The following is a 27,298-nucleotide window of genomic DNA, read 5'->3' as shown; positions in this document are numbered from 1 at the left end:
AACCATTAAGAAGATTTTTCTTTGGGTATATTCTTGTTTTTTTCGCAGTATGTTCCTAAGTATTAAATATTACGTTAACTTAGAAGAGATATGTACAGTCAGATGCTTTCGTATTTTAAATTAGTACTGGGTAAATTAGTTAAATGGTATTTTTTTTCAGTGCTTTTAAGATCTGTCACAGTGTTCGTTTTCTTTTTTTTTTTTTTTTTTTTTTATTATTTTCCCACTGTACAGCAAGGGGGTCAGGTCATCCTTAGATGTATACATTGCAGTTACAGTTTTTTCCCCCACCCTTTCTTCTGTTGCGACATGAGTATCTAGACATAGTTCTCAATGCTATTCAGCAGGATCTCCTTATAAATCTTTTCTAGGTAGTGTTCGTTTTCTTTATGCAGATTAAAGTTTTTGTATAGAAGCTATGAGGTAGGGACTTCAGCATAAACTTTTTTTTTTTTTTTGTCTTTTAGGCATGGCACATGGAGGTTCCCAGGCTAGGGGTCCAGTCATAGCTGTAGCCACGGGCCTATGCCACAGCAACACCAGATCTGAGCCACATCTGCGACCTACACTGCAGCTTACAGCTACGCTGGATCCTAACCCACTGAGTGAGGCCAGGGATAGAACCTGTGTATGAATGATGGTCAGGTTCATTAACCACTGAGCCACGCCGGGAACTCCATAAACTATTTATACAGCTCTGCTTCTTAGACTTTAGTGCATGAAATTCAGTGCCTTTGGTTATTTGACTTTTTTTTTTTTTTTTTTTTGTCTTTTTAGGGCTGTACCTGCAGCATATGGAGGTTCCCAGGCTAGGGGGCGAATTGGAGCTATAGCTGCCGGCCTACACCACAGCCATAGCAGTGCCAGGTCAGAGCCGAGTCTGACCTATACACCACAGCTCATGGCGACGCCAGATCTTTAACCCACTGAGTGAGGCCAGGGATCGAACCTGCATCCTCATGGATGCTTGTCAGATTCGTGTCTGCTGAGCCATGACAGGAACTCCTTATTTGACTTTTTATTGGTCTTAATTTCTTGTGGAAAAATTCCTGTTGGAGATATGTTAATGGTTTTCCTTTGGGATGTCCAGGGGGATTCAAGAATTGAGAATATGTGAATGTATTGATTTTTTAAAAACGTGATATGGAAGATACTGTTTAAAATTAATATTTTTTAGAAAAAGTATAAGAATGGTTTTAGATACAAATTCATAGGATTACAATAAAAACTGTTCTAAAAACTTGAGCTCTTTTAATGTAGTTTTTAGCTAAGTATACTTTCTGTTTTAGTAAACTCTGTCTCTGGTTCATGTTGAAAATTAAATGGAAAATAATTCCTTATGGATTTTAACTTTTGTAAAGAATAAGATCGTTTTGATAGCTTATGGAAAAGAAGCTTATAGAACTTTTTGTCTAACAGTTCAGGGTAAAATTTCAGGTTTTTTGTTTTTTTTAATTTGATAATAATCTTTATTTCTTTGGAAGTCCCTTGTAGCACACTGGGTTACAGGATCTGTTGTTGCCCAGCTGTGGCATAGGTTGCAAGTGTGGCGTGAGTTCATTTGATCCCTGGCCTAGGAACTTTCACATGCTGCGAGTGCAGCAAAAAATATATTTTTTTTAAAAATTTCTTTTGAACTAGATGTTGTACTCAGAATTTAGCATAAGGAATAATACCAAAAGAAAAATGTCTATTCTGTATTCTTTTTACTTTAAGTTAAAAATGGCATTTGACATCCCAGTTTTATTTTACATGTTAGAATTTTCAGTAATTAGTGAATGCATTCTCATTTTAAAAGATTGAAATGAAAATGATGTGTACAGGACAAAGACAAGGCATCTATAGATAGATGTATGTAGGGGAGGGGGATTAGTAATTTTAAATAGGCTAACAAGTGAAAGTCCTATTAGGAAGTGATATTTAGGGAGCACATTTCAAAGTGGTTGGAGAATAACCACTTAGTAATTACAGTTTGGATTATTCCAGACACAGGGGACAATCAATACAGTACTCCTTCTGTTGAAAAAACTTTTTCTGACAGCCGTGTTTTTGATTTTCAAAATCTCTTTTTCTTTGATCATCCTTTTTAATTGCAGTTAGTCATTCTTTACAGTTAATAATTGTATTTTTTAAAATACTTGACTGTATCTCCTAATTTCGTTAGTATTAGCTATTATGTTTATCTTGTTCTCTCTTTCCCTGTCTCCCTCCTACCCACCCTCATTGTTTGTTTATATTTCAGATTGGATGATTAGGTCTTTTGACACTTGCATGTTTTCCTCTAGAGTAAGGTAATAAGGAGTTGGATACTAAGCTGGGATTCTCCCAAATGCCAAAGAAGCCTTCATTCTTGGCCAGTGAAACTTCCTTTAGAATTTCTGTTCTTTTAAGGAAGCATTTGGTCATTGCCTTTATTTTTGCTATTTCACTATTAAAGGGTGTGGGGTAGGGGGAGAGGAACTGAGCTGTTTGTTAGCTAGACTTTCTGTTAACTCTTTTAACCCTGTTAACTCTTTCACCTTCTCCCTCCTCCTGTGTACCTGCCAATTTCTAATCTGATTCCTGTGGCTGCTAGCAGTGCAAACCCTGTTTGGTACATGTCCACTGTGTCATCTGTCCATTTAGTTCCATTCATTTTCTGTGTTTCAGGATTTGATAAAATTATTCTCAGTGATGACCTTCTCTCGTCTGTGTCTGTGTTTATTCCATTTTGTATTCATTTATAGGCATTGTAATAGGGTTTTGTAATAGAAGAAACAAATGTGTGTGTCAACCGTGAGTTCCTCCATAACCTTTCATCAAATCATCAAGTCCATTGAATTCACTCTTCTCAGTGTCTGCCTAGATTTCTTCTTTCTTGCTACTTCAACAGCTGAGATACAGTCAGCTCTTGGCTATATTATATATAATAGCTCTCTTACTGGTCTCCTTTCGTAATTTTCCTCTTAAATTCTTTCTTACCAGTACAGCTCTGTGTGTGTGTGTGTCTGTCTTTCTAAATGCACAAATCTGAGTTATCCTCCTGCAGCAAATCTTCAGATCTTTTCCTTGCTCAAGATAAAGGCCCTTTCTGAGATGATTACTTATTCTGTCTTACGGCTCCTCCCACTGTTATTTGAGTATGCTTCCATCCCAATAGTAATTGTAGGTTCTGTAATCCAGTATGCTTTCTCATATATTGTATTTTGAGGCCTTTGTGTTTCTGTGCTGACACTTTTGCCTGCACTGTTGTGGCCCGCCTGCCATTGCATCACCTTTCTATTTAGCATGTTGCATGGCCAAGTTGGTAGGCACTCTCAGGTTTCCCATTAGCTAGTTTGCCTCAAAGCCATCCTCTGATGTAGAGAGTGAATTAGGTTTGGATTAAGAACCTTTAATACAAATTAAAATCACTGAGATATTGCTGTGTACTACCATATTGGCTAAAATTAAGACAGGTAATACCAAATGTTGGAACAGTGTAGAGAAACTTGAACTCAAGTGATGGGAATATAAATTGATAGAATTGTTTTTAAAACCTTGAAATATCTACTTAAGCTAAACATACACATAATCTTTGATTTAGTAATTCTACTAGTTACATACCTGAGAAAACACGTGTGTGTGTCGAAAGATAGGTATGAGAAAGTTGACAGCACACACTGTGAAACCCAAAGCTGGAAGCGATCCGTACGTTCAGCAGCAGTAGAATGTGTTGTGGTATATTCATTGACTAGGTTATTGTCAGTAAAAAGAATTAATAAGCTACTGGTGCCTCCAGAACTTGGATGATTATCATAAAAACCATGTTAATTGCAAGAAGCTAGACCAAAGTAGAACACATACTGCAGAATTCCATTTATATAATTGGGAGAACGCGTGTGTGCGGCTTCTGGAGTGCTGGTAATGTTCTCTTTTTAAATCTAGATAGTCCTTTCATAGATATGTTCAATTTGTAATATTGAGCTGTATACGCTTACAGTTTGTGTCCTTCGTTTATGATTGCTTTCAGTATGAAAGTTAATAAAATCTAGATTGGCAAGCCATCTCTGCCCCATTTTTTAAAAATGTATGAAGATACTTGTTAATGATAATGAAGAACATAATTATTAAGGTAAAAATGGAGATGGAGAACAATGACTAGTATTGGAAAGACAAGTATGCAGTAGCTAATCAAGTACTTATGTGCTTGTGTAGAGTACATATATACGTGTCTATGTGGATGTCCCTGGAAGGATACCCAAGGTAATATTGGTGAGGGTGTGTAGGGTAAAGCAGCCAGGGTGCCTGGGTTCCAGAAGAAACATAACTTTTCGTACTGTTTGTGTAGTATTCCATGCTCATGCGATTCCTGTTTTAAAAAGACATTCCGTTATATGAAGTAGCAAATGCTAGAGTTGTTCAAAGTTGTGATAGTTCCATGCTTGTTATAATAAACGTTATGTAAAGACATGTTCACTAATGAAGAAAGTGACATTGCAGTGAGTGCTTAAAATAATAAATATGTATTGGGTCAAATATATTAGATATTTAAATTAAACATTGCTCTAGAAATCCTTTTATCTCTTTTTTTATAACTATTCTCTATAATGGTATAAATGTATCTTTCTAAAAAATATTTGTTTCAAAATGTTGGATTTGAATTAATGAGTCACTTTGGCTAACTTCAGTTTACAGATCATAATTAACATTTAGGTGGTGAAGTTTGACTAGATGAGTATGTGATTTCTTTGAGTAGCAAGCCATATGGTATCCTGGTTATGGAATAGTTTACTGAAATGACCATCCTCTACACCTTTATGGAGTATGATTGGTAGATGACCTGGTGTGAGTTTTAAGGCCTGTAGCTTGTTGATTTGATATATTGCAGAATGATTACTACCACCACCATTAGTAATAGGTTCCCCAGAAATGTAACACTTCATGAATTTGGGGGTTATGTTTGCATAGGTCCATGCTAATCTTCTCTGTATTGTTCCAATTTTAGTGTATGAACTGCCGAAACAAGCACTGATCATTCTTTATTCTCATAAGTGTCCTCATTTTGTGCTGTCCTTTTTCATTCATCACTGTGCTTTATTATCCTATTCATCTGCCAGTACAGCTCTTTTCAAACTGTAGAGCAGTGTAGAGGTATTTGTCATCATTATATTTAACTGTTCTTTGCCTTTATATAGGTTTTCTGACCCCAGATAAGGTGGGAAGATACTATTTCCTTATCAGTGAATCTGCCAGTAATAATAGGAAAGGCATAATAGTAATAAGGGTAGTCTTTTGAAGGCATTTAATATATTTAGTTGACAGATTTCCTAAAAATTCTGTATTTTTTCAATTCCATATGTATTTTCACATTTTAAAATCTCAAATCAAGATGGTCTGTCATGGTTCAATTAGCAATATCTTATTAGTCGTACATAAGAAAATTGTGCATTCATGTATGGAAAAATAATTCTTCATATTTTATCTTGAAGCATTCCTGAAATTTCTGTGGTTTTGTACTATGGCATACATCAATTTCTGCTTTAATTTAGATTCAGAAGTTATACTAGTTTGAAGAAAAAGGCTTGATTTGTATCTGAATGTTCCTATTTAGGATTTATTAGAAATAATAAGCTTTATGGGAGTTCTTTTGGATAAATCTCCCCTTGTTGTGGTTTACCATGTGTCTTTTTTTATGGAGTGAATAATATTAGATTAAAATTTTGTTTCTGAAAGTTTCTGTTTAAAATAAAACATTTTCTGTTAATATGAGTGTGTCAAACTATATCTTGTTCTCTTGGGATGAATTACATGGCCTATCTTTTCTTGTTCAGCATTCATCCCAAACCTTAGATGATTATTTTGAAATAAATACTAGTAGAATACTTGAGTTATAAACAGACAAAACCTGGCTCATGGCAGGTGCTCAAAAGTATTTATTTAATCTAGATATGTTCTAGGAAATAATTGAACTAATGGCGTAACATGTAGCAAAGTATATCTTCACCTAAAGATACGGATAGTGTTTCTAAGGTGCTTGTCTTTGGATTTTCAGCGTGCTCAAGCAGTTCTTCAAGCTGTGACGGCTGTCCAGACAGCAAATACTCCTCTTAGCGGCACCACAGTTAGTGAGAGTGCAGTGACTCCAGCCCAGAGTCCAGTACTTAGAATAATTATTGACAACATGTATTACCCTGTAACACTTGATGTTCTTCACCAAGTAAGTTTAATTTAATTTCAATATTCATCTGTAAATTGGAGAAATAATAATATAGTAGATAAAATTTGTTTTAATTGATTTTTAATGTCTCAACAGATATTTTCTAAGTTTGGTGCTGTATTGAAGATAATCACATTTACAAAAAATAACCAGTTTCAAGCTCTCCTCCAGTATGGTGATCCAGTAAATGCTCAGCAAGCAAAACTAGTAAGTCTAGCTTTTTATTGAGATTATGGTAATTTTCAGCAGCCAATATTTATTTATATATATCCCCATATCTATGTATATAGCTAATGCTATTAATACTGGTGTAACTTAGTACCGTATAGCATTTTAAATGACACAGATTGCTGTCATTAAGATAATGTTAGAAAAACCTAGTAATAAAAAATGTTTATTTTTAACAATGTACATATTTGTAGGTATCTATAATATAGGCTTGTATTTTGTGTTTTTGTTTGATGTACATGCATACCTGTATTTAAGATTTTAAGTTTTACAGTAGAAGTTTCAAAGTAATTAATTTAGCTATAAGGTAGTTTGGCTGAAATATATTAATACAATATGTTGCTCAGATGCTTTTATAGGCTCTCAGTTTACTTCCAGTATTTTTTTAAAATATTTTTAAGTTTTCTCAATAAGTCCCTAGTCTCCTTTTTATTCACTTCACTTACCTTTTAGTTGCTATATTTGAAGAGTAAGAAACTATTCAAAAGTAGTAAAATCTACCCATGTCATGGCTATCATTAAAAACTACATACCACCTCTTTGCTTCTAAATGCTTCGTCTTCTGTCTAGGTGTCTTATTTAAATCTACCTTTTTCTGTCGCTTTAACTTCTTATGCCATATTATCTCATTGTTATTATTTCATTATTAAACCATTAAACGTTTATTACTATACCATTGTTATTAAACAATTAAATCAACTGTCTGTTTAAATTGTTCTAACCTCCTTTCTCCCTGTCATCCTTTTACTTTCAGAGTAATTATTGACTATTACTTCATTGCTTCCTCCAGATCAGGATAGCTTGTTTGGTACCAGACCATTTTTAATTATTGTTTCATTGCATTCCACCCTGAGAATCTCATTTGGGGATCCAAAATAGCTTCAGGTAGCAGAAATGCTATACTAGTAATAATAACATAATTGAAATGGCTTACCCAGTGTTGTTAGCTCATTTTTTCTGACTATTTTGTAAATAGAACAGGATTTTTTCTTATGTTACAAAGGGATGCTAAGATTTTTTCTTTTTTTGTCTTTTTGCCATTTCTTGGGCCGCTGCCGCGGCATATGGAGGTTCCCAGGCTAGGGGTCCAATTGGAACTGTAGCCACCGGCCTACGCCACAGCCACAGCAACACCAGATCCTTAACCCACTGAGCAAGGCCAGGGATCGAACCTGCAACCTCATGGTTCCTATTTGGATTCATTAACCACCGAACCACAATAGGAACTCCAAGGGGTGCTAAGATTTAAAGAGGTAAATTACTTATAAAATACACCATCTTTAAGGCAGACATTTTTTAGTCTACTTTTCTCAGTGTTGCTACTCACTGGTTCCCAGTTTGCATGATCTTATTATATTTCTCTTTCCAGGAATAAGTTAACTAGAGTTCTTTTTATCAAAATAATTGTAAACATGCTGCAGCCCTCCACCTTTGGAGATATTTATATTTAAAGGGTTACCAAAATCATTGTGGTATGAGGTTTGATCAATAGCAGACAGTCTAGAAGCCATGTTCTCGGCAATTTTCATAGCTTCAAACAAATCTAAATATAGTGCATGTTTTTCTTAACGTGGAATATATTTTTGCAATTCCCTTCTGATCCAGAAGACTATTTGGTAACGGACCAATGAAATGAAATTTGAATTGGAATTATACTACATTGGGGCTATATAATTCAGTGGGGAAAGTAGTTTATATATATCTTCCAGTATTTGAGGTTTTCATTTAACCAATCTTCTCTGCATAGATTGCAAGCATTAAACTATAGGTCTTGTGAATGTTTATATAAACTCACTTGGGACTTTTCTACAAAGATCTACAATTGTTATTCTAAGAAATTAGGTGATTATAATTTACCAAGTTTTTATTCTGGTATCTGAACTCAATTATATTTCACATTTTAGAAAAGAAAAAAGGAGTTTGTTTTCTAAACTTGCTTGCTCCATTATAATCCAGAGCCGCACCCATGGCATACAGAAGTTCCCAGGCTAAAGGTTAATTAGAGCTGCAGCTGCTGGCCACAGCCACAGCCACGCAGGAACCAAGCTGCAGCTGCGACTTACACCACAGCTCATGAAAACACAGGGATCGAACCTGCATCCTCATGGATACTAGTCGGGTTCGTTAATACTGAGCCACGACAGGAACTCCTTCAAACATACACTTTTGATGACTCTAGTAATTTTTCTTCATGCTTTTATCTGGACTGTTGAGTGTGCCTAGAGAATAACTACATAATCTAAGCAGTTGGTACCAGTTTAAATTCATCAGCACCAGCTGTAAATAGGCCCTCTACTCTGCTTGAAAAATCTCACCATATTTCTTCAGTCAGCATGTTCTCCCATTTTTCACAATGACTGTATCAGATGGAAATTTCTCTTTGCATCAAGTCTCTCTTCACTCTTTCTTATGACCTTGCCTACTGCTTCTCTGTAAAAATAGAAACTGTCAAATGGAAAGTCCATCAGCTTTTCTCGCAAAATCTACTTATACCCACATAGTCTCACAAAAATCTACTTATACCCATACATATCTTCTAAATAAAGGCATAGATATTTCTAAGGCTGGTAGACACCAGATCCCATTCTCTCTGCCTGAGAGCCTTTGCACTATCTTTCTTTCTCTCTCTGTTATATTTTTCTCTACTTTGGCCACCTAGTATTTCAGGTATACTTAAGTGTCTCTCATTTTTTAAATGAATTTATCCTTAATTCCACATATCTGTCCTCGTATCCCCTTGTTTCTTCTCCCTTTTCGTATAACCACACTTCTTAAGTAAAGCTGTCTTTGCTTGCTGATGACACTTACTCTCCTCTCTTCTTTCTTTAATGATTGTGCTTTGGTTTTAGCCTCCATTTACCCAAGTTGTTCTTCCCAGGGTCACCAGTGATCACTGGAGTAGCCAGATGTCAGCAGAATTATCTGCCTGTCCTCTAGGTAGCACTTGACACTGAGCTATTCCCTTTCTTAAAAATGTTCTTTTCTCCTGGTCTCTGACACTTCTCATCTAGATTTATCCCACCTCTCTGACTTCTTTCTTTTTTCATCCCTCTTCTGCCAGGGGGACCTCACCTGTCCTCATAGCTCAGTTGCACCTTTGTGATTCTGACAGAACTCACATGACTCTTCTAGCTCAGACCCCTTCTAGGAGACCCAGGGTAGGAACCCTGTGGACTGTGGGGCACTCGAACAGACTCAGCATGTTCAAGTAAACTCTCTTACCCCTGCCACCACCCTCCCCAAAGATACATATAAAAAATCCTTCAACCTCTGGTATTTTCCTTTATGAAAGGTCAAGGTACCAATCAATCTAAGAAGCCAAGAAATACTAAATTTTTTTTCCTCTTCCTTTCAGCCTATCATCAAATCTTATTGAGTCTAGATCCTAAATTTCTATTGAATCTATCCTTTTGTCTTCAACTCTCTTGCCATCACTGTAGTTTAAGTTAGTCAAATTTCTGGTATCTGAGGCTACAAGGAGCTTGTACCAAAACACAAATCAGCATATTTTTGGCTGTACTGTATTTAGTGTCGATGTTGATTTAAATTTTTTTTTTTTTTTTGTCTTTTTTAGGGCTGCACCTGGGGCGTATTGAGGTTCCCAGTCTACAGATCGAATCTCGAATCAGAGCAGCAGCTGCCAGCCTACACCACGGCTCGTAGCAATGCCGGATTCTTAGCCGGGATTGAACCTGTGTTCTCATGGACACTAGTCAGATTCGTTTCCGCTGAGCCACAATGGGAACTCCTGATGTTGATATAAATTCTGACGCAAACTCCTCTTCATGCGGAGTGACCTGGGCTGCTAGTGTATGAACCAGTAGTACTGTTTCAAGCCATCCTCTCTTAAATCTGTGCTTCATTGGCTTTCTGACTAAACTCACCACTTTGAATATTAAGAATGATCTCAACTTAAAGTTGTATTTCTTCCTTTCTTCCTTTCTCAGTGCCCTTCAGTGAATGCTTTGGGTTTTTTTGTTTGTTTGTTTGCTTTTTGGTCTTTTTTCAGGGCCCACCCATGGCATATGAAAATTCCCAGGTCAGGGGTCAGATTGGAGCTACAGCTGCTCGCCTATGCCACAGCAATGCCAGATCCAAGCTATGTCAGCGAATGACACCACACCTCACGGCAATGCTGGATACTTAACCCACTGAGCAAGGTCAGGGATTGACCCTCTGTCCTGAGGGATACTAGTCGGGTTCGTTAACCACTGAGCCACGACGGGAACTCCCTGATTTTTGTCCTTAGTGTAAAGTCCTCCTTCCTCAACAAAGCTGACAAAACCCCAAGTCTTGACTCTCCAGTCTCATCTCCTACCTCTAAGTATATCAAACTTATGTTTGTGCTTGTGTATGCTGTATTTTCTCAGATCTCATAAGCTCACAGCTTGCTCTTTTACTTGCTAAAATTTTTTCTTAGCTCTTTATGCCCCTCAGATTTGAAGTCTCTTCTTAGATCATCTGTAAACTTTGAACTAGATTAGATACCTTCCTTTCTTAGTTCTCACTGCCACACATTACATTTATATATTTGTTAAATATATTTTTCCGTTGGACTCCAAGTTATATAAGAGTAGGTATCATGTCTGCTTTGTTCTCTGCTATGTTCCTAGAACCCGGCACAGTGTATGGTGTATTGTAGGTATTGGACTTACTCAAGCTGTGTCACAACTTTCCCAGCATCTGGTTTGCTATAGATTTCTTCACGCCTAGCAGTTATTGATGTACATTATAAAATGAGTTGGTTCTAAACTTTGTGATTCAGTTGCTATGTTTTTATGCTTGTTAAAGCAGTTGAGGTCATCTAAAATTTATAGATAAGGAATAAGTTTGTGAAGGGAACTTCAAGCCTTCCTCTCTGTTTCTGCAGTGATAGTTCATATGAATGAGAGAATGAAAAAAATATCATTTATGCACTGAATATTCATTTAGCAGGCAAAGTGTACCTTTAGGTTTTTGGGGAAGAGAATTTATAGTATTTAAAGTATGATCCAGAGCCTATCTACATTCTTATCATATAGATTGCTTATAAAAAATGGGGCTCTTAGGCCATCCTGAACTAACAGTCTTTGGGAGCCCACTACTCTTTGTTTTGTCTTGTTTTGTTTTGAAAGCCCTGAGAATCTGCCATGTACAGGTAGCTTGAGTGACAGAGCCAACCAGACTCCTTCCATATTCTAGGTTATGATCTTTGGCAGTTACTTTCAGTTAATTGGAATTCTTTCCCTGTAGCATTTTGCTTTATAAGAGAATAGCAACTCAGAAAACATACCAACAGTGGAGTTTTATTAGTGAGGATAGAAGGGGAAAAATGTAACCCATCTCCCAAATTTGTCCTGAGGTTGATGTCTGTTACAGTCTAGACTCTTTAAAAAGCCAAGTCGTAGTTTTTGTCATGGCTCAGCAGAAATGAATCTGACTAGCATTCACGAGGACACAGGTTCAATCCCTGGCCTTGCTCAGTGGGTTAAGGATTTGGTGTTGCTGTGAGGTGTGGTGTCTGTTGAAGACTTGGCTCGGATCTGGTGTGGCTGTGGCATAGGCCAGCAGCTACTGCTCCAATTCAGCCTCTAGGCTGGAAACCTCTATGTGCTGCAGGTGCGGCCCCCCCAAAAAAAACAAAAGCAAAAAAAAAACGTAGGTCAACATAAAAGGTAATGCTGTGTATGTTGAGGGTTGGCATTTAGGGCGGTGATCACAAGTGATAGTAGCAATCGTAATTATCAAATAGAAAGTAAATTGTTTTAAATGATCCTCACATTTATTAAAGAAAATACCCTAATGCCTTTTTCAGAAATCTTGTTTATTGGCAAGCAGTGTATTGGGCAAACAAAGATTTGGGCAAACAAAGATTCTTTCAGTTTCCATATTTTCGAGAAATAGAATTAACCTCCTTTTCACCTGTACTTTTAAAAGTTGTTTTATACAGTTCTGAAGTTATAACACATGTGGTAGAAAATACCTGTTTGTTTATATGTTATTAGAGACAGCTTTTCAGTAGTAGTGTTGCTTTTTTTATTTTACCTAAGTACAGTTAATTTAGCAGAGTGTATAATTTCTGCTGTATAGCAGAGTGGCTCAGTTATACATGTATGTTTTCTGCTGTATAGCAGAGTGGCTCAGTTATACATGTATGTTTTTCATATTTTTGCTATGGTTTATCACAGGTATTGAGTATGTTCCCCATGAATAGAGTCCCCTGTCCCCTAAATACAGTAGGACCTTGTTATAGGAATATTGCCTGTTTCTATTAGGAATGTGCACAGTTGACGCTGGACATGACACTGTGTCTTTTGGCAGTCCTTTTATAATGGTCACTCTTATTTTAACATGCAATGGATTCATTAGTTACTAATAGTAAAAATATGTAAACATTAGGTAAAATATTTGCAGCAGTAAGAACATGTCATTCATTTCTTCTTACTTGATACTTACTGCTTTATGCAGATTCTTTGAGAAAACTAATGAAATTTCCTTTTCTGTTTTCTTGGGCAGATTCTCTTTGACATCTGCTTAATTCTGTTTAGCCTTTTTTGTGCTTAACAATCTGTATATTCCACATTCATGTCATTGGAGGATTTATGATGAAATTAATGATTTGGGGATGTTTTAGGAAAACCCTGCATGATCTAATCTGGGGTGGTATTTATGTTGGGAAGTAAATTGGTCCAAAGTATTATTATTATTATTATTTTTAATTTTTTTATTTTCCCACTGTACAGCAAGGGGGTCAGGTTATCCTCACATGTATACATTACAATTACAGTTTTCCCCCCACCCTTTGTTCTGTTGCAACATGAGTATCTAGACAAAGTTCTCAATGCTATTCAGCAGGATCTCCTTGTATATCTATTCTAGGTTGTGTCTGATAAGCCCAAGCTCCCGATCCCTCCCACTCCCTCCCCCTCCCATCAGGCAGCCACAGTCTTTTCTCCAAGTCCATGATTTTCTTTTCTGAGGAGATGTTCATTTGTGCTGGATATTAGATTCCAGTAATAAGTGATATCATATGGTATTTATCTTTGTCTTTCTGGCTCATTTCACTCAGGATGAGATTCTCTAGTTCCATCCATGTTGCTGCAAATGGCATTATGTCATTCTTTTTTATGGCTGAGTGCTATTCCATGGTGTATATATACCACATCTTCCGAATCCAATCATCTGTCGATGGACATTTGGGTTGTTTCCATGTCTTGGCTATTGTGAATAGTGCTGCAATGAACATGCGGGTGCATGTGTCTCTTTTAAGTAGAGTTTTGTCCAGATAGATGCCCAAGAGTGGGATTGCGGGGTCATATGGAAGTTCTATGTATAGATTTCTAAGGTATCTCCAAACTGTTCTCCATAGTGGCTGTACCAGTTTACATTCCCACCAGCAGTGCAGGAGGGTTCCCTTTCTCCACAGCTCCTCCAGCACTTGTTATTTGTGGATTTATTAATGATGGCCATTCTGACTGGTGTGAGGTGGTATCTCATGGAACACACCCTCACACCATGCACAAAAATAAACTCAAAATGGCTGAAAGACTTAAATATACGACAGGACACCATCAAACTCCTAGAAGAAAACATAGGCAAAACACTCTCTGACATCAACATCATGAATATTTTCTCAGGTCAGTCTCCCAAAGCAATAGAAATTAGAGCAAAAATAAACCCATGGGACCTAATCAAACTGAAAAGCTTTTGCACAGCAAAGGAAACCAAAAAGAAAACAAAAAGACAACTTACAGAATGGGAGAAAATAGTTTCAAATGATGCAACGGACAAGGGCTTAATCTCTAGAATATATAAACAACTTACACAATCCAACAGCAAAAAAGCCAATCAATCAATGGAAAAATGGGCAAAAGACATTTCTCCAAAGATATACAGATGGCCAACAAACACATGAAAAAATGCTCATCATTGCTGATTATAAGAGAAATGCAAATTAAAGTATTATTAATATAATGAAACTTTTTGTTCTTGATTTTGAAATTTTTCATGACTAGCTGAAGTTAGATATTCAAAGAATTTAAAAGATTCCCTTGAGCAAGTGCTAAACCTTTAACCCCCACCCCCAGCAATCGCCAAGAAAATTGATACATAGGTTATAGTAAACATTGACATATAACGGAAGTAGTTTCAATGTGGCTTTTCCTGTTTTCAGTCTATATGCCGTGTTTCACTCTGTTGTTAACTATGCGTCCTATGTCTTTACTGTGTTTATCTTTTCCTGATGTTTTTGTGTACTCTTCAAACTTTCCCTTTGCATAGACAAATTCGAGAAGTCTTTCTGCAAATTAACTTGAGCTTTAACTGTCAGAAATATTGCATATATAGTTTAATTTTTTCTGTTTAGCTCATTTGTAGTCATCTTAACCTCCACCAACTATTGACAGTACCTAGACTTCTTTCCTTATGTTTTCAGCTCTTGTTCCTCTCTTCTGTTGCTAATAGGCAGTTTTCATTTACATTGTTTGCTGATTTCTCTAACTCTTGTATCTTTGTTATACTATGTATCTTCGGTCTACATAATTTTGTTTTTTTTTAATTAGAAGAATGTCGAATGTTTCTAGAAGGCTCTCTTAACATTTAGCGTATTCATTGCAGATACTCGGCACTCAGCCTCTTTAAGAGAATTCGGCTCCAAAGAAACTCCTTGTTGTGAAGATAGTAATTCTGTATCAGTACTTTACTCTTTGCATTGATCTAGGTCCTATGACCCCAAACCAGGTCTTTTCTTACATCAGATTTTTTTTGTATGATACTATTGAAATAGTTACCCAAGAGTGAATTTTTCTGCTCATCTTTCGATATTCGTATATTGGGTCGAGACAGTGATTCTGTTAGGTGCCTTAGCATTTTCCCTATAGGAATGAGTAAGGGAAGACCTATTTTCAGTGCTTTGTTTGCCTTTACAGCAGAGAATTGAATTAATACTTAATTACTCTGGCTGAGAGAGTTGGTCCTCGGCTTTCATTCTCATGTGATGATAGGTACCTTCCCTAATTCAAATATAATTCAAATCCTGATGTGTATGTAATCCTTTTAAGTGAGTTTTCACCAGTATTGTATTGAACTAGGTGAACTTGTGTTTTTAGATTAGTTTTTAGCTTGGTAAATATATTCATGTAAAACTCAGTTTTGTATATTAAAGAGTTTTCTTTCAGAGTGGGAATATTTTAATTACAAGCTCTATATACTTAAGCAGTTATAGAGGCTTTTTCCATAACAGGACATTCTTGACTATTTTTAAATTTGCTTTAGTTACTTTATTTGGTCAACAATATGGCAATTAAAATAGTCATACAGGGGAGTTCCCATCCTGGCTCAGCGGAAATGAATCCGACTAGCTTCCATGAAGACGCAGGTTTGATGCCTGATTCAGTGGGTTAAGGATCTGGCGTGGCTGTGGCTGTGGCGTAGGCCAGTGGTTACAGCTCTGATTGAACTCCTAGCTTGGGAACCTCCATATGCCACAGGTGTGGCCCTAAAAAGATTTTTAAAAATATAGTGGGCATGTCCATTGTGGCCCTTTGGAAACGAATCTGACTAGGAACCCTAAGGTTGCAGGTTTGATCCCTGGCCTCGCTCAGTGGGCTAAGGGTCCAGCGTTGCCATGGCTGTGGTGTAGGTCACAGACACAGCTTGGATCCCGTGTTGCTGTGTCTGTAGCATAGGCCAGCAGCTGTAGCTCCAGTTGGACCCCTAGCCTGGGAACCTCCATATGCCTTGGGTGCAGCCCTAAAAAAGCAAAAAAAAAAGAAAAAAGTCATACAAATGTGATGTATATATTGGTCTACTTTTTATATAGTTCTGTGTTTATGTACCTAATAGGTCTTGGTCTGTGTAAGCATCAGCGTTGATCTACGCATGTTCTGTTATCAGAAGAACTGTTTCATTTTTGAGGTGATTTATAGAGCTAAAACATGTTCTTCATTTCTGAACTGTTGTTTGACACAGTAAATGTTTATTCTAATGAAAAATTAACAGTGTATTCCCCTGTTCTCTAGTTTGTTCCAGGCTTCTGTCCAGCTGGAATAGAAATGGTGATTATATAGGAACAGAAAAAAACATAAAAGTTGTAACAGCAGCATAGTCCTTTATAATTCATGATGCACTTTTCCATATGTGATCTTTTATCTAGACCTCAGTAACCCTGTGAGAAAGCATGGTAGCTATTGTCATCTCTGTTTTCTAGCTGCAGAAAGATTCTAAGATTCAGAAAGGTTAAACAACTTGCTCACGATGACCTAATTGAATGTAGGCTTTCAACTCCATGGATTGCGCTCTTCTATTCCAAAACTTTCCTGGGATGACATAGGACTTTTTTATTCAACGGGTTTTTCTGATTCAGGTCCACCATTGCAGGTTAAGGAAAATAATAGTTTTTGCTCTGTTTCATAGGAGTTGCTATCATGTATCATAGTAATATTTGTCTTGAGGCACCTTATTTAATGTGGCATCGAGAAGTTACCTTATACCTATAACAATTTTTACAAGTATTACCATCCAGCAAAAAATAGGTGTATTATAAAGTTTACTTTAAAGTATTATGCAAATGTTAGGGTACTGCTTTGGTGACTCTTGTTAGTTTTTTTGTATTAAAATATTTGCAGATTTTGTAAAATTAAAGGTATTAGCACATATGTTTAACTGAATATATTTTGGATTAAAGTAGCACTTTCTATTTAAGGGAGGTAACATTTGTGGAAACCAATGTACGTATAGCTGGGATAGCAAAGAACAAAGTATGGAATTTGATCCCTTTCCGGGTGACTTTCATGTGCAGGTTTTCATTGTTGAGTTTTATTGTCAAAGTTATACTTTTATTAATTTTTATTTTTTAAGATTCCTGATACACCTTTGTTTACTTTTACAGGCCCTAGATGGTCAGAATATTTATAATGCTTGCTGTACCCTAAGGATTGATTTTTCCAAACTCGTGAATTTGAATGTAAAATACAACAATGATAAAAGTAGAGATTATACTCGACCTGATCTCCCATCTGGGGATGGACAGCCTGCATTGGACCCAGCTATTGCTGCAGCATTTGCCAAGGAGACATCTCTCTTAGGTATGATTTTATTGTCTGTACCACTTTTCTCCCATTTTGCCAAATGGGAGAGGGCCTGTTAAATTCCAGTAAGTATAATGACTCTCATTTCGGAATTTAAGAAATTGTTACTTTTTTTCCCTCTCAGGTAAGAAGGCATATGAATGCTATTACAAGAAAAAAACCTAAACTCATCAGAATAGTTAAAATTATGTCAGTTATATTCCTTTTACTACTCTCATCTTCTCTCCCAAAACAAAAGCTGTAATGAAGAAATACTGTTGAGTTTTGAATAAAATATTTATACTTTAAAGTTGACGTCATGTTGTCTAGGGCCCTGTACATATTCTTTAGGGCTAATCTAATTGTTTTAATTTAACACTGCACAGAAATCAGAAAGTTAACAGACCCAACAAGTATTGGGAGTAGGTATAAGGATTTTTTTCAAAGCATATTATAGCTTCTCTTAAAAACAATTTTAACTAGAAAGAATTTTATAGAAAATTTATTTTGGTATTGCATTTTGTCTTGAACATCACATTTTGCCTGTTCTACAATGGATTTGACCCACCTAACCAAAAATAAAAATTTGAAACTAATAGTGACAGAGTCAAGATGAAAAAAATAAGGGGAAATGTTATTTTGTAACGAAAGTAAGTGAAGTGATTTGTAATCTAAGATGAAATTTTATAGTTTCCTTTTATTTGATGTATTCAGGAAATTTTTGGTGCCTGAAGTTTGTGAAACTTATCTTTAAGTGAGAATTTCTGTACATATGTAACCCAAGATTGATGAGTCACAAACTGGTTCTTAGAGTTTAGTTTATGTTCATCAATTAAAAAAGAAAAAGCATTATAATGAAGTAATTCTTAGATATTTATGTAGATATGTAACATTTGTGTTAGCCGTTTGTAAATAGGTAATATAAGTGATTCATCTTTGAACAGAGATACTAATGTACAAGAGAAGCAATTGGTATTTGAAATTAATTTTGGTAATTATTTATCTATTTGTTTGTCTTTTTGCCATTTCTTGGGCTGCTGCTGCGGTATATGGAGGTTCCCAGGCTAGGGGTCTAATCGGAGCTGTAGCCGCCGGCCTATGCCACAGCCCCAGCAACGCGGGATCCAAGCCACATCTGCAACCTACACCACAACAGCTCATGGCAACGCCGGATCCTCAACCCACTGAGCAAGGCCAGGGATTGAACTCGCAACCTCCTGGTTCCTAGTCGGATTCGTTAACCATTGAGCCATGACGGGAACTCCTAATTTTGGTAACTTGAGACAAAATTAACCTTTTATTCTAATTTTCTGATACATCTAGCACACGTCATAGTAGTTTATCATGACCATATTCATCTTGAGATAACATTCTTCCCGAGAGAATCTGTGTCACCGTGTGGGCGTAATTTAAGCCTTTATTCCCTTAACTTAGCTTCTAAGTTAATGATAATGATTCTTTCATAATGTACCATTTTTGAAAATATTTTTTTAATCTATCTATGTATTTATTTTTATGGCTGCACCTACAGCATATGGACATTCCTGGGCCAGGGATTGAATCCAAGCCACACCTGCGACCTACATCGCAGCTGTGGCAACACTGGGTCCTTTAACCCACTGCACTGGGCCATGGGTTGAACCCGTGCCTCTGCAGTGGATTCCTAACCCACTGCACCACAGTGGAAACTCCTAGTGTACCATATTTAAAAGTAAAGTCAAAAGTGAGGGAATAATGAATGACACATGGCCTTGTTACTGTAGATTCTTAAATTCTTTATTTTTTTTTTTTTTTTTTTGTCTTTTGTTGTTGTTGTTGTTGTTGCTATTTCTTGGGCTGCTCCCGCGGCATATGGAGGTTCCCAGGCTAGGGGTTGAATCGGAGCTGTAGCCACCGGCCTACGCCAGAGCCACAGCAACGTGGGATCCGAGCCGCGTCTGCAACCTACACCACAGCTCACGGCAACGCCGGATCGTTAACCCACTGAGCAAGGGCAGGGACGGAACCCGCAACCTCATGGTTCCTAGTCGGATTCATTAACCACTGCGCCACGACGGGAACTCCTTAAATTCTTTATTGATAGAAATTATTTTATAGAAAACATCAGCATTTATTGAATAGCTTCTAGATTCTAGGCATTCTGAAAGGTACTTGGCAGATCATTATTTAATCCTTAAAATAACCAAAGCAGATGGCAACAAAAATTTATTTCATAGTTTCTGAGAGGTTTAAAATTTGATGTGCAGGTCATTAAAGAAACAGTTTAAGGGTAAAATAGCAAGAAACTTCAGCTAGTGTCAAACATAGGAGTGTAATAATGACTTCCTTGGACCCCAGTGAGCCATGTGTGTTTACACATTTGAGTATAGTTAGATGAGTTTGTATGTGATTTGGATTCTGGGTGGAGTCATGTTTAGAAGTCACTTAGATTCTTCTAGGTAATTCATTTTTTTCCTTGAAAGCTCATGGCCTTGGTGGATTTTTTTTTAAGTAATAACAAGTCTTTTTGAAGAAAGATTATGAAGCCCTGACATAACTAACTTGTGTCTTGTTCAGTGCTTTTATAAGTCATTTTTCAAGTACTGCACATTTTGCTTTAAAAGAATGTGAATAAAGTTTGCTCCATTCCCAATAAATAAATTTGGTGTCTTCTTCCAGGCTCTTATGTAGAATATTTGAATATTTTAATATATACTGACACGCCTCATTTTATTGTGCTTTGCAGATGCTTTTTTTTTTTTTTTTTTTTTGCAAATTGAAGGTTCCATGGCAACCCTCCCTTGTCAGATGATGGGTAGCATTCTTTTAGCAGTAATATGTTTTTAACTAAGGTATATACATTGTTTTTTTAGACATAATGCTGTTTGCACACTTAACAGATTACAATATAGTGTAAACATAGTCTTTATATGCACTGGGAAACTAAACAAATTGTATGACTCACGTTATGGCAATGCTCACTTTCCTATGATACTTGCTTTATTGTGGTGGTCCGGAACCAAAGCTGCAGTATCTGAAGTATTCCTGCAGTTTCTGCACTCTTCCTGATGAGGACAAGGAAAGTATTTTGTGGCGAAAACACGTGAATTCATCTTCTTTTAGTAAATAACTTCACCATTTACCTGTTTTTATGGTTTTACATCCCATATAAATGGGTTTAATTATTTATTTTTAATTTTTATGGCTATACTCACAGCAGGTGGAAGTTCCCAGGCCAGGGATTGAATCTGAGCCACAGCTGTGGCATGTGATGTACGCTGCATGCTGGATCCTTTAACCCACTGTGCTGTGTTGGGGATCAAACTCTTGCCTTCCCCTGCAGTGACCCAAGCCGCTGCATTTGGATTCTTAACCCACTGTGCCACAGTGGGAATGCCCAGATTTTTAAATTTTAAATATCCTCAAATAGTTTTTGGAAGTAGGTAAGTTATGTTTTAAAAATCAAATAGTGGAATTTAAGAGATAGCCACTTATATTTTGATGTCGTTCTTATTTTTCTATGTAAATAGATATTTTGTACAGAATCACCCTGTATTTACTATTTTATTTGAACTGTCACTCTACTGAGGATTTTTGGGAAAATGATAATTCTAATAGCTGCATAGCATGGTAATGGGTATATAACATAATACTTTTGGAAGTATGTTGGACATTTAGTCTACTTTCATACTTTTTTATTAATATAAATGGCACTGTGACAAACGCTTAAAATAACTTTTTTGTTTCTCAGATTAGATTACTAGAACTAGACTCATTGGGTCAAAACAAGTGTTAACATCTTCAGATGCTTTTTGCAAATTTCTTTCTAGTATGGCGATGTTTATTTAAACTAACATAAATGTTATATGATGCTGACTATTCTACTTTTTCTCCTACCAGGATTGAGTATTATTATTTTCTACTTGCTACAATATTAATTTTCTAAGAATGTGTCAGGTTATTACTTTTAATTTTATTGTTTTATGAGCTAGTTTATAATTTTTAAATGCTTATTAGATGTTTACAAGTCCTTGAGTTGGTTGTCTGGATTCTTTCTATGGGATGTGCAAAACATGTAAAATGTGTATTTAGGATATTACATTTATATTTAGTATGAGCTAAAGCTTCAACTTTATACATATATTTTAGACTGGCCATTTATGGAAAAAAATTTTAAAATAATTCATCCCAATCCAAAAGTTTTCATTTATAAAACATCAACACTTTTTACCCTCTTCCTTTGGTGTGAATAGTATGGTCTTTGCAAGGACCACTTGCTGTTAATGCTTTCTAAAGTAGTCTTCAAGTACTCTTCATAGTATGACATACAGTATTGCTGGAGTGGTGACTAAATTATTTTTCTGTTTATTTGCCTAAGAAGACTTTAAAGTAAGCAGATGATATTGATGGCATCCATTTCCTGCTTGAGTCCTCCTTAAACAGTACTTGTTCAAAATGAAATAATTGATAGGTATTCCTTTGTTTCAAAGATTCTGTAAGAACACAGATGTTAGGTGATAATCCTTTTCTGTTAAATATTTAGGGGGATTCCCTTTACCTTGTGTGATTCTTTTTATGTTATACCTGAGCACTTGATTAAATTTAATTACTTTAGAGTCAGTATTACAAGTTTTGATTTATTTTACACAGTAATTTTTTTTTTCTTTTTTTTCCCTCTTTTTGCTATTTCTTGGGCCGCTCCCGCGTCATATGGAGGTTCCCAGGCTAGGGGTCAAATCAGAGCTGTAGCCACCGGCCTACGCCAGAGCCACAGCAGCGCGGGATCCGAGCCGCATCTGCAACCTACACCACAGGTCACAGCAACGCCAGATCGTTAACCCACTGAGCAAGGGCAGGGACCGAACCCGCAACCTCATGGTTCCTAGTCGGATTTGTTAACCACTGCGCCACGACAGGAACTCCTACACAGTAATTTTATAAGGCGAGCATTTGTCCCTGGCTTCTCTTACTGCTAGGGATCACAGTATCTCCAAAAATCTAATTTATTCAAGAGTGGATAGAATACTTCTATAAAGAATGGAGACTGAGTGCTTTGTAATTAGAAATCTGACATCTAAATACATAATCACAAACCTGGCGGATTATTAATTATTTACATATTCTACATCAAAGAACAAGGTGATCAAAAATCCTTGAGGTTATAAATTAAGATGTTTTTATAATCGTTTTATCATGTTTAAGAAGTATAGTTAATTAAGAGATAGGTCACTTTTTAGAAAGACTGCTAGAAGTAATTAATTTTTCATGATCATGTCTACATTTTAAAAATTAATGCAGATAATATGTACAAAGAATACTTCAGAGCTTTCCATGTATTTTGAATTAATAATGTAGCAGCCAGTCTCATCATATGGTTTTAACAGAAAGGCAAAACAAACTTTGTATGGGATGTTGCCGATGTGAACATAATTGATAATTAGAATAGATACACAAACATTTATTCATAAAGGTAAATGTGTAGTCCTTACTCAACAGTGTTTCTCAAACTTCCCTGCAAATCAGAATTGCCAGGCCCCACCCTGGACACGGAGAATCATAAGATGGGGTCCCTTGCATTTATTTTTTAAGATTCCAAAATGATTTTACTGAGTAGTGGAAGTTGAGAACTACTACTATAGAGAAAATTTGTTTTTAGATGCTTTATTTTAGCCTTTTAGCAGAATTATTAGTGTCCTCATAAAAATATTCTTCATAGCTATTGATCAGTATTTTAATACTTTTCTTTATTCATGCTGTGTAATGCTCTTGGTACAATTCTTGATATCGTGGTTTGATATTATAATATTGTTTAGCCGTTGAGTTGAGTTTATTTTGGTTTACTTTTCTATGTGTTTATGATGCATAAAATCAACAATGATTTTTTTAAAACAGCAGTTTAAAACTTACTTTTAAATGACTTCTGAAAGCGTTTGTCGCTTTTGAGGGGGTTATTTACATGGTAATTTTTTAAAAACCTTTTGTTAAAGATTTCAGTTATCACTAATACAGTGAATCCCACATATTCATCATTTCAATTCACTAGTTCCCATACTTGTTTTATCTGTTAAGTTTTGTTCTTATATTTTGAAGCAAATCCTTAATGTCATGTCATCTCAAACAACCATTATTTCTCTAAAATAGTGACATCTTCTTAACAAGCATATCTGATCAGAATTGGTCACAGCCTGATCAAAGCCTGATTATCATGCCTGTCAAACTTGAGAATGAGTTCTTAATGACATTGGTTACTCAGATCTATCTTTGAATTTCCCCAGTTGTCTCAAAAATAGTGTTCTTTAAGGATTGATTTATTCAGCATATGATCCTCTGGAGGGCCGCAGATGGCATTTGGTAGTCTCCCTCCTGAGTCAGGCCTCTCCCTCCACCCTCAGTCCCATTGAGTTATTAGAGAAATCTAGTTATAGGTAGTCTTTGAGAAAATGCCTCAGTCTGAATTGGTCTGGCTGTTCCTTATAGTGTCAACTTGTTCCTCCATCACCTCTGCTTTATATAAACTACGCATTAGCTCCAAAAGCTTGATTAGATTCAGATTCATTCATTCATTTATTTGGCTGTGCCTGCAGTATATGGAAGTTTCTGGGCCAGGGATTGAACCCATACCACAGCAGCAACCTGAGCCACTGCAGTAACAATGGCCGGATCCTAACCTGCTGAACCATCAAGGGCCTCATTTCTACCTTGAAAACAAGAATAAATGTCTAGTGGTTTCAGCGATGCTTTAAAATAGATTGTGGGTTCAGTTCAGGTGGTGGCATTCTGATCCTTCCATTATATTTTTCTGTTAATAGTTTTAGTATCTACTAATGATTGCTGCCTTAATTTATTTCATTTGGAGCTTGCAAATGTTGTTTTTTTCCTTCTAATTCTCCTATAGTAATTGAAAAATATTTATAATGTAGTGTTCCTTCATCAACTAAGGCTATTTATTGTTTGTGCAGGACAGGTTTTTTGTTCACACCTTGTATTTGGAAGGCAGGGGAAGAGTCGGAGTCCTACCTTATGTAATTCATGATTTTGTACCACGATGGCCTGAATATGCACCTCCAAGCACACCTCCAATGATAAAATTTATTTGCTCATTTTTTAGTGGAAGAAGTTTATGCCTAGTTTTTGTTTGCTTTTAATTAATTATTTAAACCCATTTATGAGTGGGTACAGCCTGGATTCCTCCCAACCTCTGCCTTAAACTTTTGGAACTATTGGTTACTTCCAGTTTTTTGTAGCTCCAGAATGGTTTGAGATAGTGACTTTAGCCTGGAAGCTAGTGTTTTTAATTTATTTATGTAATTATTATTATGTTTTAGTCTTTCTAAGTGGCCCAAAAAGGAAAGAGGGGTAGATAGCTAGTAAAAATTCAGATATGTTCATCTCAAAAAATAATTCATTCCATAAAATAACTAGGACGCATTACTATTATTCTCATTAAAACTACTAGACTATAATTCACTTCTATCTTAAAGCTAATTGTAAGAAAAAATAACCTCCGGATAAAAATTTTCTTTCGAAGTTGATGATTACATAGTCTTTGCTTAAGCTGATTTGTTGTCATCATCCATTGTTTTCAGCTCTAGCTTCAAGAAATTTTTTTTCTTAACCCTATAATTTACCTTCTTTTCTATGGTAGCCTGCCACATATTTGAAAACCTCTCTCACACTCCTGGTGTTTATATTTTGAAAGCTAAACAGCCCGAATTCAGTGGTAATCAACTTCAGCCTTTGGATATAGAAGATAGGTTTAAATTAAATCAGACTGTAGATTTAATCTTGAAAAAAATTTGCTTTTAAGAGTTGACAATCCTGTGAATAGTATGGCTGAAACAAAGAAAAATCTTGCAAAATGTATTACTGCTGCTTCTGCAGTCAGTAGAAGAAAAAGTTTTTGACCATTGTATAAAATGTGCCTCTGTCCAAAACAGGTAAAAATTGCACAGAAGGTTTTCGGGCTCTCTAAAGATACACCAAGAAAGCAATAGATAAATAATAAGAAATTTCATTTAGGTTTTTTTGAGCTCTTCCTAACTTCTTATTTCTCTTCAATTTTAAATGTTTCTATATTTTTTTCTTTCCTATCGTTCATTTAGAATGGTATTTTATCTCTGAATACACCTTTTCTTTTTGCCCCACATGCTAGATTTTTCTTACCCTCATGTAATTGCTGTGAGCATTTCACATTCCTAGAAGGATTCGGCCTCCTGTCATTGGCATCCTGTTTATTGATTCATCCCATTTCTTCAACATTCACTTTAGCACTGTGTTTTGTACTATATAGGGACTTGGGAAAATCACAAGAAACAAATAGGGAAAAATTAAGCATAAAAGTAATAGGACTTGCCATCTTACTGATACGATGACTTACGAAGAATTAAACTTACATAGAGGAATCCACCTGGACGGGAAATTGAGTCTAGGCTTTAGGCAACCGTTCTGTGGGGTTTGAGAACTTAGAAGGCCCAGAGGAGTGATGTTTAAAACTTTGCTTTAAAATTCCCAGGTACAAGAGAGGGAACAGGGTTAAAGACTTGAAAATAAAACTTTAAGCAGTGCATATTTATGTTGTGGGAAAACTAAAGAAGCAAGAAATTGAAGGATGAAATAAATAGGATTAAATTTAGAAGTGCCTTTTCAGTTTAGTAGTCACCATAAGGTTTATTCTTTTAAGAATGGATATGAATCCAATTAAAATGGATTAAGGATGCAAATATGATAAAGTATTGACTACTTTTTGAAGAAGTGCACATAGCAAAGAAGGAGAAATGGGATGGTAGTTGAAGAGCAAATAGGGCCCGAGGGGAAATGTTTGCAGCGAGCAAGTGTGCATAATCATTAAGAGTATGGGCTCCAAATCCACACATCCTCAGTTCAGAATCTGGCTCAGCTTCGCTGTCTCTGCTTTCACATTTGTAATGGATATAACGAAGTTAATTCCATGTTGTAAGGCTAGTGCGAGGATTAAATGCGTTAATACGTACAAAGAATTTTGCACAGTGCTTGGCATATAATGAATGCTTATTTCATGTTAGCTGGTGTTTGTTTTGAAGGCTAGCTTAAGTCCTAGAATTGATTATGGTGGATTGGATCAATAATACAGTGGAAAGGTTGGGGGGTAGGAAATATAGAGATACTTTTTACAACCATGGTGAGAACTGGGATGGATTTTTTTCAAGCTCCCCTAGAAATTTTGGAACATGGCTGTAGCCCGACCTGAAGTCATCAGCTTTTTATAGTCTACGTATATATAGTCTACCATTTTGTATCTTTGTAGAGAAAGGGGAATAAATGTAAGAAGGAAGGCCTTCTGAAGTTGGTTGAAAATTTTGGAGAAATTCTGATCTCGGTCTTTTATTTGCTGAACATGAGATTGGGAGTAGGAAATAGGACTTAAGTCTAGTGGGTTTTTAGGGAATTCTTGAAACTACACTAGGAAATCCACTAATGTGGAATAACAAATTGTGGAATCAGTTTTGCATTGTGTATATGTGTTTTCACTCTATCACTTTACAAACCCAGATGAAAGCATAGCCAAAAAAATTCTCGATTTATCCAAGTCTAGCATTGTAGAGCATTAACAAGTTAGTCACAAGCAGGCCAAAATGCTCAGCTGCATTGTAAGGTCTAGCCAAGGGAGAATAGAAAGGTAATTGCTCGTCATATAGGCTAAAGGTGGGTTCAGTGGTTGTATGGGAGTAGGAGGATCGAGAAGATGGAAGAAAAAAGTCAGGAAAAGGGGATGTTAATATGAGAAATGAATAGGAAAGAAAAGGAAAAATCAAAGGTGTAGAAAAAAGTTAAAATAGGCTTGATATTAGTAAAAATCATCAAAGTAGACATTTTTAAGAAATTGTGAGAC

At 36.1% G+C, this 27,298-nt stretch overlaps 1 protein-coding gene across 4 annotated transcripts in view; it reads left to right on the top strand.

Annotated features, from left to right (window-relative positions):
• Positions 1-27,298, top strand: part of PTBP2 (polypyrimidine tract binding protein 2) — an 80,666-nt gene that overhangs the window by 37,718 nt on the left and 15,650 nt on the right. For all 4 annotated transcript variants that reach the window (XM_021090155.1, XM_021090154.1, XM_021090156.1 and 1 more), the window contains exons 6-8: positions 6,014-6,178; positions 6,275-6,385; positions 17,274-17,469. In XM_021090155.1, the coding sequence (XP_020945814.1) occupies positions 6,014-6,178; positions 6,275-6,385; positions 17,274-17,469 (472 nt within the window). The remainder of the gene's footprint in view (positions 1-6,013; positions 6,179-6,274; positions 6,386-17,273; positions 17,470-27,298) is intronic.

Source organism: Sus scrofa, chromosome 4 (genome assembly GCF_000003025.6).
Source record: "Sus scrofa isolate TJ Tabasco breed Duroc chromosome 4, Sscrofa11.1, whole genome shotgun sequence".
In the NCBI taxonomy this organism is placed as follows: domain Eukaryota; kingdom Metazoa; phylum Chordata; class Mammalia; order Artiodactyla; family Suidae; genus Sus; species Sus scrofa.
The sequence above is the reverse complement of the archived record's forward strand: the minus strand, read 5'-3'. Positions and strand labels throughout refer to the sequence as shown.